Raw genomic sequence first — 17,556 nt, forward strand, 5'->3', positions numbered from 1 at the left:
GTCATCTGACCACTTCCGTATTGAGCGAGTCACTGGTAATTCTTGCTTTAGTTTTTGCTTGTAAGCAGGAAACAGGAGGATAGAATTATGGTCAAATTTGCCAAATGAAGGGCAGGGGAGAGCATTGTTTGCATCTCTGTGTGTGGAGTAAAGGAGGTCTATAGTTTGTTTCCTCTATCAGACATCCCCAAATGGGCTCTTTTATACATTGTGAGCAGGCCAGTTACTATTATGCGTGCTCTGATACACTTACTCAACAATTACAGGACAGAGAAACCAGACACAGGCTCACATGGTGCGCTCCAAACAAAAGACAACAAAGAAATTGACAAAACTCTCAAATGGTATGAAGTAAACTAAAACTTGTTTCTCACAACTGTAGCAAAGGTGGTGAACACGCAAACAACGTGTCCACTCCAAGAATGGTAAATGACTGTAATAATACTGTGGGGCAAAAAAGTATTTAGTCAGCCACCAATTGTGCAAGTTCTCCCACTTAAAAAGATGAGAGAGGCCTGTAATTTTCATCATAGGTACACTTCAACTATGACAGACAAAATGAGAATTTTTTTCCCAGAAAATTACATTGTAGGAATTTTTATGAATTTATTTGCAAATTATGGTGGAAAATAAGTATTTGGTCACCTACAAACAAGCAAGATTTCTGGCTCTCACAGACCTGTAACTTCTTCTTTAAGAGGCTCCTCTGTCCTCCACTCGTTACCTGCATTAATGGCACCTGTTTGAACTTGTTATCAGTATTAAAGACACCTGTCCACAACCTCAAACAGTCACACTCCAAACTCCACTATGGCCAAGACCAAAGAGCTGTCAAAGGACACCAGAAACAAAATTGTAGACCTGCACCAGGCTGGGAAGACTGAATCTGCAATAGGTATTTTTGGTTTGGCAGCTTGGTTTGAAGAAATCAACTGTGGGAGCAATTATTAGGAAATGGAAGACATACAAGACCACTGATAATCTCCCTCGATCTGGGGCTCCCACGCAAGATCTCACCCTGTGGGGTCAAAATGATCACAAGAACGGTGAGCAATAATCCCAGAACCACACGGGAGGACCTAGTGAATGACCTGCAGAGAGCTGGGATCAAAGTAACAAAGCCTACCATCAGTAACACACTACGCCGCCAGGGACTCAAATCCTGCAGTGCCAGACATGTCCCCCTGCTTAAGCCAGTACATCTCCATGCCTGTCTGAGTTTGCTAGAGAGCATTTGGATGATCCAGAAGAAGATTGGGAGAATGTCATATGGTCAAATGAAAACAAAATATAACATTTTGGTAAAAACTCAACTCGTCGTGTTTGGAGGACAAAGGATGCTGAGTTGCATCCAAAGAACACCATACCTGCTGTGAAGCATGGGGGTGGAAACATCATGCTTTGGGGCTGTTTTTCTGCAAAGGGACCAGGACGACTGATCCGTGTAAAGGAAAGAATGAATGGGGCCATGTATCGTGAGATTCTTTGTGAAAACCTCCTTCCATCAGCAAGGGCATTGAAGATGAAACGTGGCTGGGTCTTTCAGCATGACAATGATCCCAAACACACCGCCCGGGCAAAGAAGGAGTGGCTTCGTAAGAAGCATTTCAAGGTCCTGGAGTGGCATAGCCAGTCTCCAGATCTCAACCCCATAGAACATCTCTGGAGGGAGTTGAAAGTCTGTGTTGCCAAGCAACAGCCCCAAAACATCACTGCTCTAGAGGAGATCTGCATGGAGGAATGGGCCAAAATACCAGCAACAGTGTGTGAAAACCTTGTGAAGACTTACAGAAAACGTTTGACCTCTGTCATTGCCAACAAAGGGTATATAACAAAGTATTGAGATAAACTTTTGTTATTGACCAAATTCTTATTTTCCACCATAATTTGCAAATAAATTCATTCAAAATCCTACAATATGATTTTCTGGATTATTTTTTCTCATTTTGTCTGTCATATTTGAAGTGTACCTATGATGGAAATTACAGGCCTCTCTCATCTTTTTAAGTGGGAGAACTTGCACAATTGGTGGCTGACTAAATACTTTTTTGCCCCACTGTATATTGATACGTTAACAGAAATTACTGTAACCAAACATTGTAGATTAGAAATTTTGGGGATTAGTAGTTCATTGATGTATGTAATGGGGAATTTATAAACACTAACACTAAACAATAATTCAAACAATGAAAGCACACGGATAGGCAAGAAAAAGTGCGTTCTGGAAAGAGATGCGCCTTTTGCATCTTCACTACACCCCCTTCACCTTCATTTAAAAGTACTCTCAAGACACATTATCTTCACACGTAAGAAATACTCTCACGAACGTGGTCAGGTCCAAAGCAGTAGCAATTATGGAAAACCAAGGCAAATTGAAAACAAATGCACTTTCACTTATTTAGTCAATTTTATACAGTTGTTTGGTGTGCTGAGGCAAAGCCTTGGCACAGGTGGCATACGATACCTGTACTAGTCAACTGATGCCTGTACTAGACAAATAGAGCTAAGATGTCTTTCCCTATAATCAGTGGAAAGTTGCCCCACTCTGTACAGTTGTTCTAGTTAAATTATGACTAATTCTCCCCCTGCTACAATACTACCAAGCTAGCTCCTCCAGGCAGACCAACAGTGCAGACAGATTATCCCAGCACAGCAGGTGCCTGCCCTCTCACCCCTCTCAATGAAGGCCTCAATCCTCTTGTTATCTCATGCTGTGAAGGGAGCCCAGCTGTGTATGCGTGGGAGTGTGTTGTGTGAGTGTGTATGCATGTGTGTGAACTACCTGTGTGTTTGTGTTTGTGTGTGTGTCTGTGCGTGCTTGTTGGTGTGTTTGAGGTCATCCTCTCGTTGCATGTTGTGAACGGGTCAGTGGAGCCTCCTGCCAGGCTGGGCTCAGGTCTTGCCTGCTGACCCGAGGCACCATGTCTGGACAGATCACCCATGGCCCGGCCACACTGTTGGTGACCGCACTGATCTAGCTCACTACTCAACCAGACCAGGAGAGAAAAAGCATGCAAACTTTCCCACATTTTGTTGTGTTACAGCCTTAATTTAAAATGAATTACATTGAGATTTTGTGTCACTGACCTACACACAAAACCCCATAATATCAAAGTGGAATTATGTTATTATAAATTTTTACAAATTAATACAAAATGAAAAGCTGAAATGTCTTGAGTGAATAACTATTCAACCCCTTTGTAATGGCAAGCCTAAATAAGTTCAGGAGTAAAAATGTGCTTAACAAGTTACATAATAAGTTGCATTGACTCAATCTGTGTGCAATAATAGTGTTTAACATGATTTTTCAATGACAATGCCATCGCTGTACCCCACACATACAATTATCTGTAAGGTCCCTCAGCTGAGCAGTGCATTTCAAACACAGATTCAACGAAAAGGACCAGGTAGGTTTTTTCAATGCTTTGCAAAGAAGGACATCTATTGGTATAAAAAAAACAGGCATTGAATATCACTTTTTAAGCATGGTTTAGTTATTAAGTACACTTTGGATGGTGTATCATTACACCCAGTCACTACAAAGATACAGGCGTCCTTCCTAACTCAGTTGCCGGAGAGGAAGGATACCGCTCAGGGATTTCATTATGAGGCCAATGGTGACTTTAAAACAGTTACAGGGTTTAATGGCTGTGATAGGAGAAACTGAGGTGGATCACAGCATTGTAGTTACTCCACCAAACTAACCTAAATGACAGAGTGAAAAGAAGGAAGCTTGCTCAGAATAAAAATATTCCAAAACATGAATCCTGTTTGCAATAAGACATTAAAGTTAAACTGCAAAAAATGTGGCAAAGAAATTAACTGTCACAATCTGATCTGTTTCACCTGTCCTTGATTGTCTCCACCCCCCTCCAGGTGTCACCCTTCTTCCCCAGTATCCCCTGTGCATTTATACCTGTGTTCTATGTTTGTCTGTAGCCAGTTCGTCATGTTTGTCAAGGCAACCAGCATTTTTGTTATCAGCTCCTGCTTTTCCCAGTCTCTCTTTTTCTCGCCCTCCTGGTTTTGACCCTTGCCTGTCCTGACTCTGAGCCCGCCTGCCTGACCACTCTGCCTGCCCCTGACCTGTACCTTTGCCCCACCTCTGGTTTACTGACCCCTGCCTGCCTTGACCTGTTTTTTTGCCTGCCCCTGTTGGAATATTAAACCATAGTCAATTCGACATGTCTGCACTTGATACCTGATATTGACTTGATGTCCTGGGGCAAATCCAACACCACATGACCGAGTACCACTCTTCATATGTTCAAGCATGGTGGTAGCTGCATCATGTTATGGGTATGCTTGTCATTGGCAAGGACTAGGGAGTTTTTTTGGATAAAAATAAACGGATTCGAACTAAGCACAGGCAAAAAGCTAGACTTCACGGTGCTTTCCAACAGACATTGGGAGATGGTTATGTATATTGATTTTGTGGTCAATTAACCATTTCTTTGTAGATTTGTATATTTGCTTGGGTTATTGTCTTGATGGAAGATCCACTTGTGGCCAAAAACCTGGCTGCCTCTGCCACAGTCAGACTTGAACCCCATTGAAAATCGGTGGTCTGATTTCAAGAGGGCAGTCCATAAGCGCAGACAAAGGATATCCAGGAGCTGGAAAGAGGTGTGTTCTCCAATCATATAAAACATTTTCGAAAAAGTCACAGTGTTTTTATCCTCACAAGAGTAGGGAGCAGAAATTTTGATCCCTATTTGTTTTATTGGTTGTTAAGCAAAATCTCCTTCTCAAATCACCTTCGCAATTTGATTAGTATAAAATAATATAATTTCCCATTTTTTAGCATGCAATCTTTATCAAGGGTGCCATTAATTATGGACCTCACTATACATACCTACTTTTACCACGAGTCTGTTCTGTATATCAATGCAGAGCAATAGGTATCGAGTAAGGAAGCTTCTCTTCCCTGGAACATGGTGTCCTCTGGGACAGCTCATGCATAAACCCGCCCCCTCCCCCCGGCCAAATCCTTCTTCTGAAAATAACAAAAGGCAAAACTCCCGACAGTTGCTCTTTACTTTCGTTTGAACCACCATGTTGTGTCAGAAAGGAAAGAGCACTGCAGGCCCCTGAGGAGCCTTTTGTCAACAAGTGGAAAATGACAGTTCCTCTCTGGCGCACACCGACCAAAATGTCGCTGTGCGGTCATCCAGTAGAAGTCCTGTGCGCCTGGGCCTACCACGGCGGGAAGACAGATGGATGGGGGTAAAGAAGGAGAGGGAAAGGAGAGAGGGGGACTGTGTACTCCGATCCCTGTCTGGCTGTCACCACGGGTCAGTGCATCTGATGTTTGAGTGCACACCTGACATATCTCTCTCTCTTTCCCCACACTATCGCTCCCTTTGTTTTTCTCTCTGTCCTCTCCCATCCCTCTATTTCTCTGACCTCATATCACAATTCCTTTGGGTTTCCCTTTTCATCTTTGTTTCTCATCTTCATATTTCTCACATCCCTCTCCTCTCATTGTGCCTCTCTCTCTCTCTCTCTCTCTCTCTCTCTCTCTCTCTCTCTCTCCTTCTCTCTCTCTCCCATCCACCCCTCTTCTCTGTAGGATGTGATGGAGGAGCTGGCTGAAAGTTCTGAGTTCAATGAAAGTAAGGGTCCATGCCTGGCATTCCGTCAAGCAGCCTCAGTCCTGAAGAGTCTGCCGTCAGCAGTGCACTGTCTGAAGGCCATCCAGGGCCTCCCCTGCCTGGGGGAACACACCAAGGCTGTCATGGAGGTAATATCATCTCCACTGCGTACCACATGAACTAAAGAGTAACATTATTGTTTAAATTTATTTTCTAAACTTTAACATTTAATCTAGAGAAATATAATCTATATTGTTCTCTGTGAAGTGTTCAGTCTTGATTGTATGAAAATGAACCTTTCTGATTGATTGAATTACTTATGCATCTAATTAATTATGTTAAATGTTTAAATTATCCTATATTTATTTTGGAAAAATAACTGGCGTTTTAGTGTCAAGTAATAATCATAGAGACAAATGGAGGACTCTGGATGGATCTAACTTGTTTTAGTATAGACATTGCCATTGAGGGCTTCCACCATTTAGTGATCAGCGAGTATTGTCTTTTTCAAATTGAGTTGCCTACGGTTTGTAAACCAAAGACTAAGGTAATATAAAAGGAGCCAAGACAAAGATTTATACCAGGTCATTGGTCCCAAGATCCAGACTCAGTGAGATGAGACCGTAATAAGTTCAAGACCAAATTTATGTTGTCTCAAGTGGTCTCAAGATCAAGACCACTAGATCAATGGTCCTTTCTTCATTTGTAAGAAACTCAAGTACAGTACAGTACAGTACAGTACAGTACAGTATAGCACATTGTGTTTTGGCCAAATAGATGTCAATGTTTGGGCTCTTGGAAGATTGGAGTCTCCCCGCTGGCTATGCATCTCAATACTTTAACTCTTTCCTGAAGTGTGTGCACTTGTCCACTACCCACATGTTGGTCCTCTGTAGATCAGTTGGTAGAGCATGGCGCATGCCACTTTAAAATGGATGATAGCTTCAACGATGTTGCACATGCTGTCACAGATGCCATGATGGCACAGATACAAGTTTTTCTGCGTAGGTTTTCATGTACTAAAAATCGATGTATTTCAATATGTTTCCGTTGCATTTTCAACTCTACTGATTTTGTCACAAAAACTGTTGTGTTAAATAGCAAATGTGTCTACTCTGGTCTTGGCACGTTCTCTCTAAGCCAACAGCTCACAGATACAGTGCAGGTAGGCTGTGTGGGTAGGCTAGTCTACATGATGGCATTATTATGGATAAGAGCGAGAATATTTCTGTTGTGGTCAAAAGGCAGTCAAGCATCGATCATCATGTCACCAGAATAAGACCCTCAATATTTATTGGAAAGGAGCATCAAGATCATTGTGCACTTTCACCACCCTGTGACACGAGGTCTGGCGGCTTGACAAAGACATCATCACTTCCAACGAATCTACCTTCGATAGCAGAGCTGCGTTGTCTGTTTTCAGACGGGTGACAGCCTTCTCCAGTTCGACAACCCGCTCAGTGTTGTCCGTGGTGGAACCTTCCATTGTAGTGAGACATTGCCCAAAAGTGTTGACTGTTTCTCAAAATGCATCAATGGAAGTTTGGAGAGGTGCCAGCAAGGTGCTGACGAGAGCAGCCACATCCTCTTTTAGGCTACTTTGCTCTTTAGCTAGCTCAGCTACAGGTGTGGTCATAGACAAGGTCTCTGCAGCAGCAGGGCTGGCTGTGGCAGCCATTTTCAGTGCTCAAACACTTGAGTTGTCCTTCGTGGATGCGTTGGTCATAGCAGTTCTCTTCAGGTTGGTTTTGACCATGGCACCAGAAAAAGTGCTTTGAAGAAAATAGCCAAACAATATGTCAATTGGAAAACTTGATTTGGCATGTTAAATGTTAAAATTAAAAGTTTAATTGGGAGCCTCTCTTAACTTCAATTGCCTGACCGGAGGTTCCCTCAGAAAGATGTTTATGAATAAACAAAACTACTAATCAGTATATATCAATGTAATAAAAAAAAACACTCAATATGTTCTATTAAAATAATAGTGTTAGTTATACTCAAAAAATGTATAGCTTTCTTTTCAAACATGTAGTTTAGGAGTCAGGTTTGGGCTAGCCAACCCCCGGCAAGTAGCCTAGTGGTTAGAGCGTTGGACTAGTAACCGAAGGGTTGCAAGATCGAATCCCTGAACTGACAAGGTAAAAATCTGTCATTCTGAACAAGTCAGTTAACCCACTGTTCTTAGGCTAGCAAGTAGCCTAGTGGTTAGTGCTTTGGACTAGTAACCAAAAGGTTGCAAGATTGAATCCCTGAGATGACAAGTTAAAGCTCTTCTGCCCCTGAACAAGGCAGTTAACCCACTGTTCCTAGGCCATCATTGAAAATAAGAATTTGTTCTTAACTGTCTTGCCTAGTTAAATACAATAGAAATAGGTGTATAAACAATGACTATATTCATCTTATAGTATGTTTGTTATTGCCTTGAATTGAATTAGAACATACCATTTTTTAATGGTGGGACTGCAATTTGCACCACTTCTGTAGAATCACCCATATACACTTGTGCATGCACATACATACACATTTCAGACTTCAGCTGCAGTCCATGTAACATCTGTGCAGTCACACACGCAGTCACACACACACACACACACACACACACACACACACACACACACACACACACACACACACACACACACACACACACACACACACACACACACACACACACACACACACACACACACACACTTTTGAGAAGACTGTCCTGTCACATCGGGTCAATCCACCCCACCCTCCCTGAACACACGTTCACAAACATCTTCAGGGCAGAAATCGTTGCAGGCTGTAGAGTGTCAGAGAATGCCTATTTGAATTGAATGCTAAGCCACAGCTGGGTGAGATCTATGGGCAAATCCATGCAGGTCTGAAATTCAGGCAACGTCTCAATACGAAATGCATGGTGAGAAAGAAGAGAGAGAGGACTGACAGCTAACCTCTCAAAGCTCAGACACAGTCTTTATCCAAAAGGATGACAATTCTTTATGTTAAGTAAAAAAGGATTCCCACTCATACTGTCATTTTGCCTGATATAGGTGTTCGCTGAGAGTCCGTCATTAACTAACCTACTTCTCATAGTGGCTCCTTACAGAACACAATCAAAAAAGCTAAACCAGTGACATGATACAAAACAAAGTGAAACTAAAAAGAGTGAAGCCCAAACGTTTCACATGTCCGTGGACATCGGAGTGACACCCAGTAAGCAACCACTGAGTCGAGTATTGTTGAGTGAACATCAGAGAGGAAAAAGCTAAAAACCAACTAGCTAGTAGTGAGCACCGAGGCAGTGGTAGTGCTGAACCATGTGTGTGTGTGTGTGCACCCCAATGAGAACGTGTGTCAGAGCAATATCCCTGAGCTTGAGGAGGGTTGGCCTTGGCTTGACAGTTGATTACCAGCATTGAGCAGTGAACTCTAGGCAGAAAAGTATATTCTACTTTCAGGTCTTAGCTGCTGTTCATTGTTACAATATTAACCTCAAACTGGTAAACGCTTCTCCACGAGCTGTGTCCTCTGAGATGACCAATTATGGTTCTATTAGATAATTGTGATGTTGTTTGGAGTGTTAATCCTACACCTGGGTCCCCCAACAGGTGGACTGCGGGACGATTTTGTTTTGGCCCCTCCACATTTTCTAAACAAACAATATTGATACTTTTTTTCATCAATCTTTTTTTAATGTTGGACATTAAGTGATTTTAATTTTGGAAATCTGTTCCAAAGTATTCCCACGCATAATAGAGAGATATATAGTATGTGAACATTTGCAAATGTAAGCAGGGTTGAAAATAATTATGTTTTAGTCAAATATTGAAATATCTGTTTTCTATCTTATTGCGGTAATTTAGCTTTTCTGTAATCATTTGTAATTATGTTCTGGCCCCCTGAACATGCGCTCGAGAAAAAAATCATCCCGAATCGGCTGAATCTAGTTGATGATCCCTTTACTACACCCTTTGATAAATGTGATATGGAGACACTTAAAATGTGACCAGCAAATTAGTCCTGCTCCCCAGAGAGGAGAACACTATTAGGCTCGGGAACAAAGCCTGTTCAAAACAAACATTTGGAGCTGTGGAATATAACATCCTGAGCTTTTCATTACAGCTATTATGGAATTAATCCGATGCTTAAATATACCATACCAAATATATCATTTATAGAATAGGAATGGAAATGAGCATCAAAGGGGTACTTGATTGAAGTATAATCTGTTCTTAAATGAAAAGCAATTACTCAAGCTATACAACTGTTTTTAGAGAAATTATTTAGAACTTCCCAGCAGTTTGGCAGGTAAAATCAATATATTAATGTAGTCTACTTGATTTCCCACAGGAGATCCTTACATTTGGCCGCTCTTTTAAAGTTGAAGAGATACGGTGTGATGAACGATATCAAGCACTTAAGGTAAGTAGCTCAAAAGGAACTTATTTTGAAATTCCTTTTGAAGTCATAGACATACCATAGCTTTTATTTCCTGTACATTTCCACCAAATGATCATTGTATACACCTTACAAATGCTGCCATTAAGTATTTAAATAGTACAAGTACAAGTAATTCCGCCTCCCAAAGAGGTCCAATCTGACAATATGTTCTCTTGAGTACATCTGTCCTCCCCTGCCAGCTGTTCACCAGTGTGTTCGGGGTTGGGCCCAAAACAGCTGAGAAGTGGTACCGCAGAGGGCTGCGCTCACTCCAGGAGATTTTGACCGAGCCCAACATCCAGTTGAACAGGATGCAGAGAGCTGGTATAAACAGGAGTGGCACACAACCTCTTCTCTTTCTTTTGATATCACAACATACATGTATATACAGTATATCTTTTGAAACATCCATGATTGTCAACTCGGAAGAGTGGAGGAGAAAGGTAGAGAGGAAAGGCGAGGCGAGTACAGAAGTGGAGGGCAAGTCAGGAGAGAGAAAATAGCATATTTCTTATTGTCACATGAATTTAGAGTAATATCTGTAGTCCTTGAACATCAATTAGGTTATATTCTCACTCTTAATTGTATTTTTTGGGGGGCTCAGAGAGCTTTAGCACTTAGGTGTGCAGTGTTAAATGCATTCCCCATGTATGAGACATTTAATTTGCACATGAGTATGTCATGCAGCATGATAAGTTTCATGTAGCTTTACATCAGCACGTTTAAAACATCAAATATATTCCATGTTGAAATCTTCATATTAAACAGCAAAAGTATTCACTAAGTTGATAGGTTATACTCAGGAGAATATTTAACAGCTTTGTGATTCTAGTTCATATTTATTGTTATTTCATTATATATTTGACATGTTATGAACATCCACAAAATTATTGAATACTTCCAAAATTACAGGTAAATTACTATACTGTACATCCTCCACAATTCTACTGCAGCTATTGCCCACTTCAGACAGACCGATTTTGACATTTTCCCTTCAGGTTTCCTGTATTACAGTGACATCTCCAAGGCTGTCAGTAAAGCCGAGGCCAAAGCTGTTGGATGCATCATCGAAGAGACAGTCCACTGGATCGCACCCGATGCTACACTGGCTCTGACAGGTGGCTTTCGCAGGTACAGTACACCTCTTGTCTCAGCTTGTCAGTGTACATGTATTTGAGTGTTTGTAGAGTTTGACATAGTAGGCCAAATGCAACACTGTCTGTACAGTATGCAATAGTCTTAGTTCCTTGTTGTTGTCTGATGAATACAACCCCACTGTTGCAGGAATCAAATGACACTTGGAACATTAAATGAACTATATTTCTAATATTATTGAGCCCATTTTTATTTTTTTAAGAACGATACAAACCATGAGCGGCTCCATGACCCCCCTAGCTGTCCAATTTATTCTCTCTGACTTTTTCACAAGCACACACACATGCACACGCACGCACGCACACACACACACACACATTACATAGTGGGGATTCCCTCGAGTCTAGGAAATCCCCTCTGTAATTTGTGTGTGTGTGTGCATATTTGTGCGTGCACATGCATGTGTGTGCATGTGCTTGTGAAAAAGTGATAGAGAAATAAATTGGATCTGCCTTGACTTACTCCAATATCTGTTATGCACAAGGAGTTCATTCTACATGCTTTATGACATACATGGTTCGTTAGTTCCTGCCAAGAGAGAAGAGAGAAGAGTGTGTATAGAAGCATCAAGCATATATGGTGCCCTACAGTAATTACTACAGTAGCTACATTCACATAAATTGCTGGCTAGGCGGCTACAAAGGGAGACTCTTTATGTCAATTTCCGTTGTGCTCTATTTATGTGTGGCACAGTGTGCTTCAGTGAGTTCGGAGCTCTGGGCTCTATGGTGGTGTAAAAATGTGGTGGTGTGGTGTTAAATAATGCAAGAGCAGTCTGCCATAAGGACATGCGCTTCTCTTCTCTACGGGAATGACAGGCCTGCTGCTGGTTAGCCAACGGTCTGTAACACTTACAGTTGAAGTCAGAAGTTTACATACACCTAAGCCAAATATATTTAAACTCAGTTTTTCACAATTCCTGACATTTAATCCTAGTAAAAATCCTTGTCTTAAGTCAGTTAGGATCACCACTTTATTTTAAGAATGTGAAATGTCAGAGTAAAAGTAGAGAGAGAATGATTTATTTCAGATGTTATTTATTTCATCACATTCCCAGTGGGTCAGAAGTGTACATACACTCAATTAGTATTTGGTAGCATTGCCTTTAAATTGTTTAACTTGGTTAAAATGTTTCAGGTAGCCTTCCACAAGCTTCCCACAATAAGTTGGGTGAAATGAATCAGGTTTGTAGACCTCCTTGCTCGCATACTCTTTTTCAGTTCTGCCCACATATTTTCTATAGGATTGAGGTGAGGGCTTTGTGATGGCCACTCCAATACCTTGACTTTGTTGTCCTTAAGCCATTTTGCCACAACTTTGGAAGTATGCTTGGGGTCATTGTCCATATGGAAGACCCATTTGCGACCAAGCTTTAACTTCCTGACTGATGTCTTGAGATGTTGCTTCAATGTATCCAGATAATTTTCCTACCTCATGATGCCATCTATTTTGTGAAGTGCACCAGTCTCTCTTGCAGCAAAGCACCCCCACAACATGATGCTGCCACCCCCGTGCTTCACGGTTGGGATGGTGTTCTTCAGCTTGCAAGCATCCCTCTTTTTCCTCCAAACATAACGATGGTCATTATGGCCAAACAGTTCTATTTCTGTTTCATCAGACCAGTTGACATTTCTCCAAAAAGTACGATCTTTGTCACCAGCTTTTTTTATGGCAGTTTTGGAGCAGTGGCTTCTTCCTTGCTGAGCGGCCTTTCAGGTTATGTCGATATAGGACTTGTTTGACTGTGGCTATAGATTATTTTGTACCTGTTTCCTCCAGCATCTTCACAAGGTCCTTTGCTGTTGTTCTGGGATTGATTTGCACTTTTCGCACCAAAGTATGTTTATCTCTAGGAGACAGAACGCATCTCCTTGCTGAGCGGTATGACGTCTGCGTGGTCCCATGGTGTTTATACTTGTGTACTTTTGTTTGTACAGATGAACATGGTACCTTCAGGCGTTTGGAAATTGCTCCCAAGGATGAACCAGACTTGTGGAGGTCTACAGTTGTTTTTCTGAGGCTTCGGTTGATTTTTTTTTATTTTCCCATGATGTCAAGCAAAGAGGCATTGAGTTTGAAGTAAGCTTTGAAATACATCCACAGGTACACCTCCAATTGACTCAAATTATGTCAATTAGCCTATCAGAAGCTTCTAAAGCCAAGACATCATTTTCTGGAATTTTCCAAGCTGTCTAGAGGCACAGTCAACTTAGTGTATGTAAACTTATGACCCATTGGTATTGTGATACAGTGAATTATAAGTGAAATATCTGTCTGTAAACAATTGTTGGAATAATTACTTGTGTCATGCACAAAGTAGATGTCCTAACCGACTTGCCAAATATATAGTTTGTTAACAAGGACTATGTGGAGTGGTTGAAAAACGAGTTTTAATGACTCCAACCTAATCTCCTTGTTCTCTGTTGTCATCCCCCAACCATCTCTCTCTTTCTTTCTCTATATCCCTCTCTCATTCCCTTTCTCTCTCTCTCATTCTTTCTCTCTCTCTCTCTGACAGTACAGTATAGTCCTTGATAATACAGTATAATCCTTTACACACAGTAGGTAAAATCGGTGGAAAGAGAAACACACTGATTTCTTTTTCTTCAAATGTAGTTTTTTTTTTCTTCTACTTTTTCTACTTTTTAGGATGTCCCACTCCCCACCCCCCCAGGCTATTTCTATAAAGATTCCAGTCACCTCACTGTGGATACTTCCCTCAATAATAAATGGTGGAAGTATAGTTCTTTGTAACGCTCTGGGCAGCCACACTAGCATACTGAATCGATTAGCATTTTCGTCCCACATAGGCCTGTGTACCAATAACCTCTCCGCTCAAGTGTGGTTGATCTTCTGGAAACAGCTGTAAATGTCCCATGACTCTTGCACCCTATGGAGGGATGACAGCTGGAATGATAATTGATTATGTAAATATCGTCTTCACTGGGGGGAAGAGGGGGAGATTAAAAAGTGATTAAAGCATCATGGGTAGTTAACATGATTGGAGTTGAGAGGAGGAACTGTAGCTGATTTATTTTATTGATTTGCAGCTACAAGATGTGTTTATTACCCAGAAAACTGGGGACGTCCTGAGGACATTCAGTGACATTCCCAGTAGGTCTGTAAGGTTCTGCTTTTCTTTTCTTAGTCAACCTTGTGTTCTTTTTCTTTGTGTTCTTGGACGTAGCCCTGTTTCTTTGTGTTCTGGAACGTAGCCCTGTCTTTCATTTTTGTTCATTGATTTCACCTGTGTTCGTTTCTCACCTGGTCTCATCAGCTCCCTACTTAGTTCATTTCTTTCTTTTTGTAGGGTTGTGAGATATTGTTTGTTTTTGACTGCCTACCTGTGTTTGACCATTGCCTGCCTGTGACCACAATTCCTGCCTTCTGTGAAGGCTTAATAAACTTAAAAAACATCTGCCGCTCTCTGCGCATGAATCTACCCTATTTTCTCCCTGAGCATTCATTACAAGGTCTCCTAAGGGTTTCGGCGCAATGTTATTCATGTGAAGTTCTGAGAATGTTCTAAGAACGTTGTGTGATTGTCCGAAGGGAACGTTCTCTGGGGGACCTTTGTCTAGTTCCCAGTATGTCACTGGGGACAACGTCAGGACTTTTTTAGTCTGTTAGAAGGACCTTTATTTTACTAGTCCTTAGAATGGTCCCAAGGAAACATTCTAAGGGGGACCTTTATGACCTGGGGACGTTTTTAGGATGTTTTTGGAACATTGAACCTGAACGTCCTTGGACCATTGTGTCATGGTCCCCTGGAGGTTTCGTCTAGCCCTTTAACGTGTATGAACACAGGGATGTGATCATTCTACAGTGGTCCCTGCAGCGTATGCTCAAATCGGTGTGATTAGAACACTTCATCAGAACGTCTAGTTAACGATTGAAGCAACCGGCAGCTTTTGAGCTGGCCAATGTTTCTTCTTAGAACATTTTTCAGTCTTGACAAGGTTATGTCCTCAATGTGAGCAGTTTATTTTGAGATTCAATGTTCAGACATTCACAGTAGCAACAGCATAACATAATTCTCATCCACATCGGAAAATGTAGGCTACATTAGTCCTAGCGCTAACTGAGTAAAAATGAGCTGACACAAGCCGTCATATTTAGCCAAGTCTCAGCTGATAGAAAGCATAATATGTATTAGCTAATACCAATTACTATTTACAATTCATCACATCATGGGTGAGCTCACAAGTGATTGAAATAATCTCACGGTGGATAGAGTTTGTGCGAGCCACCATGTTTGTTTTTCTGTGTCAACCAAAGATAAGAGGTGACCAGATGAGTTGGGTCTGCTTGCAGTATGCATGTTAAATGTGACGTGGGTGTGTCGTCTACCATCATTCACTTCTGGTAGTTTACTCGAAAGATGAGTGAACCATCCCTTCACTTCATTTTGCTGTAACATCCTTGGTCTGACAGACGTTTACGTGTCACCCAGACCACATTGAATGATGTCAAGAAACATGGCTCCACACATAGCCGGAAAATAACTTACCATTACCTCATCATAATCCATACAACAATAAAAATATATATTTTACACACATCATATGCATCCATTACAATCTATGCAAGAATCGGAATGCATGAATTGTCACTGGTACTTGAAACCTTGAAAAAACAATAAATAAAGAAATGATTACCACACAAACCATTTTCTGATAGTGATTTATTGATACAAGATGCCCGTGTGATAAAATTACTGATGATTTGTCGCCAGATGGTTTGTTTATCTTTCTAATATTGTCTGTAGAGGGAGTAGCTAGGCCTACAACCACTATATCACGTCGGGGACAACTGTTATCAACAAGGTGTTGATTCTGTCAAGAGAGCACTGGACTAGACATATTTGTCCTAACAACTTGGCAGCTCTCTCTTGCTTCCTTGAAAGTGGCAACTGTCTCTCTGTTTCAGCTGCACATGTTTTAGTGAGAGTAATCTCAATCTTGCTTGTAAACTCAGCAAAAAAACAAACATCCCTTTTTCAGGACCCTGTCTTTCAAAGATAATTCGCAACAATCCAAATAACTTGACAGATCTTCATTGTAAAGGGTTTGTTCAATGAACCATAAACAATTAATGAACATGCACCTGTGGAACGGTCGTTAAGACACTAACAGCTTACAGACGGTAGGCAATTAAGGTCACAGTTATGAAAACTTAGGACACTAAAGAGGCCTTTCTACTGACTCTGGGAAAATACCAAAAGAAAGTGTCCCAGGATCCCTGCTCATCTGCGTGAACATGCCTTAGGCACGCTGCAAGGAGGCATGAAGACTGCAGATGTGGCCAGGGCAATAAATTGCAATGTTCATACTGTGAGACGGCTAAGACAGCACTACAGGGAGACAGGATGGACAGCTTATCGTCCACGCAGTGGCAGACCACGTGTAACAACACCTGCACAGGTTTGGTACATCCAAACATCTGCGGGACAGGTACAGGATGGCAACAACAACTGCCCGAGTTACACCAGGAACGCACAATCCCTCAATCAGTGCTCAGACTGTCCGCAATAGGCTGAGAGAGGCTGGACTGAGGGCTTGTAGGCCTGTTGTAAGGCAGGTCCTCACCAGACATCACCGGCAACAACACCGCCTATGGGCACAAACCCACCGTCACTAGTCGCGAGTTTGTCTCACCAGGGGTGATGGTCAGATTCACGTTTATTGTTGAAGGAATGAGCGTTACACCGAGGTCTGTACTCTGGAGCGGGATCGATTTGGAGGTGGAGGGTCCGTCATGGTCTGGGGCGGTGTATCACAGCATCATCGGATTGAGCTTGTTGTCATTGCAGGCTATCTCAATGCTTTGTGTTAGCGGGAAGACATCCTCCTCCCTCATGTGGTACCCTTCCTGCAGGCTCATCCTGACATGACCCTCCAGTATGACAATGCCACCAGCCATACTGCTCCTTCTGTGCTTGATTTCCTGCAAGACAGGAATGTCAGTGTTCTGCCATGGCCAGTGAAGAGCCCGGATCTCAATCCTATTGAGTACATCTGGGACCTGTTGGAATGGAGGGTGAGGGCTAGGGCCATTCCCCTGAGAAATGACCGGGAACTTGCGGGTGCCTTGGTGGAATAGTGGGGTAACATCTCACAGCAAGAACTGGCAAATCTGGTGCAGTCCATGAGGAGGAGCTGTATTGCAGTGCTTAATGCAGCTGGTGGCCACACCAGGTACTGACTGTTACTTTTGGGTTTGAACCCCCCCACCCTTTGTTCAGGGACACATTATTCCATTTATGTTAGTCACATGTCTGTGGAACTTGTTCAGTATGTGTCTCAGTTGTTGAATATTGTTATGTTCATACAAATATTTACACATGTTAAGTTTGCTGAAAAAAACGCAGTTGACAATG

General features: G+C 41.9%; 1 protein-coding gene across 1 annotated transcript in view; it reads left to right on the forward strand.

Moving 5' to 3' along the window:
- Positions 1–17,556, forward strand: part of LOC139381715 (deoxynucleotidyltransferase, terminal) — a 137,790-nt gene that overhangs the window by 29,174 nt on the left and 91,060 nt on the right. Inside the window, exons 4-7 of the mRNA XM_071125441.1 lie at positions 5,573–5,743; positions 9,933–10,004; positions 10,223–10,346; positions 11,021–11,153. Of these exons, the coding sequence (XP_070981542.1) occupies positions 5,573–5,743; positions 9,933–10,004; positions 10,223–10,346; positions 11,021–11,153 (500 nt within the window). The remainder of the gene's footprint in view (positions 1–5,572; positions 5,744–9,932; positions 10,005–10,222; positions 10,347–11,020; positions 11,154–17,556) is intronic.

Source organism: Oncorhynchus clarkii, chromosome 23, assembly GCF_045791955.1.
Source record: "Oncorhynchus clarkii lewisi isolate Uvic-CL-2024 chromosome 23, UVic_Ocla_1.0, whole genome shotgun sequence".
In the NCBI taxonomy this organism is placed as follows: Eukaryota; Metazoa; Chordata; class Actinopteri; order Salmoniformes; family Salmonidae; genus Oncorhynchus; species Oncorhynchus clarkii.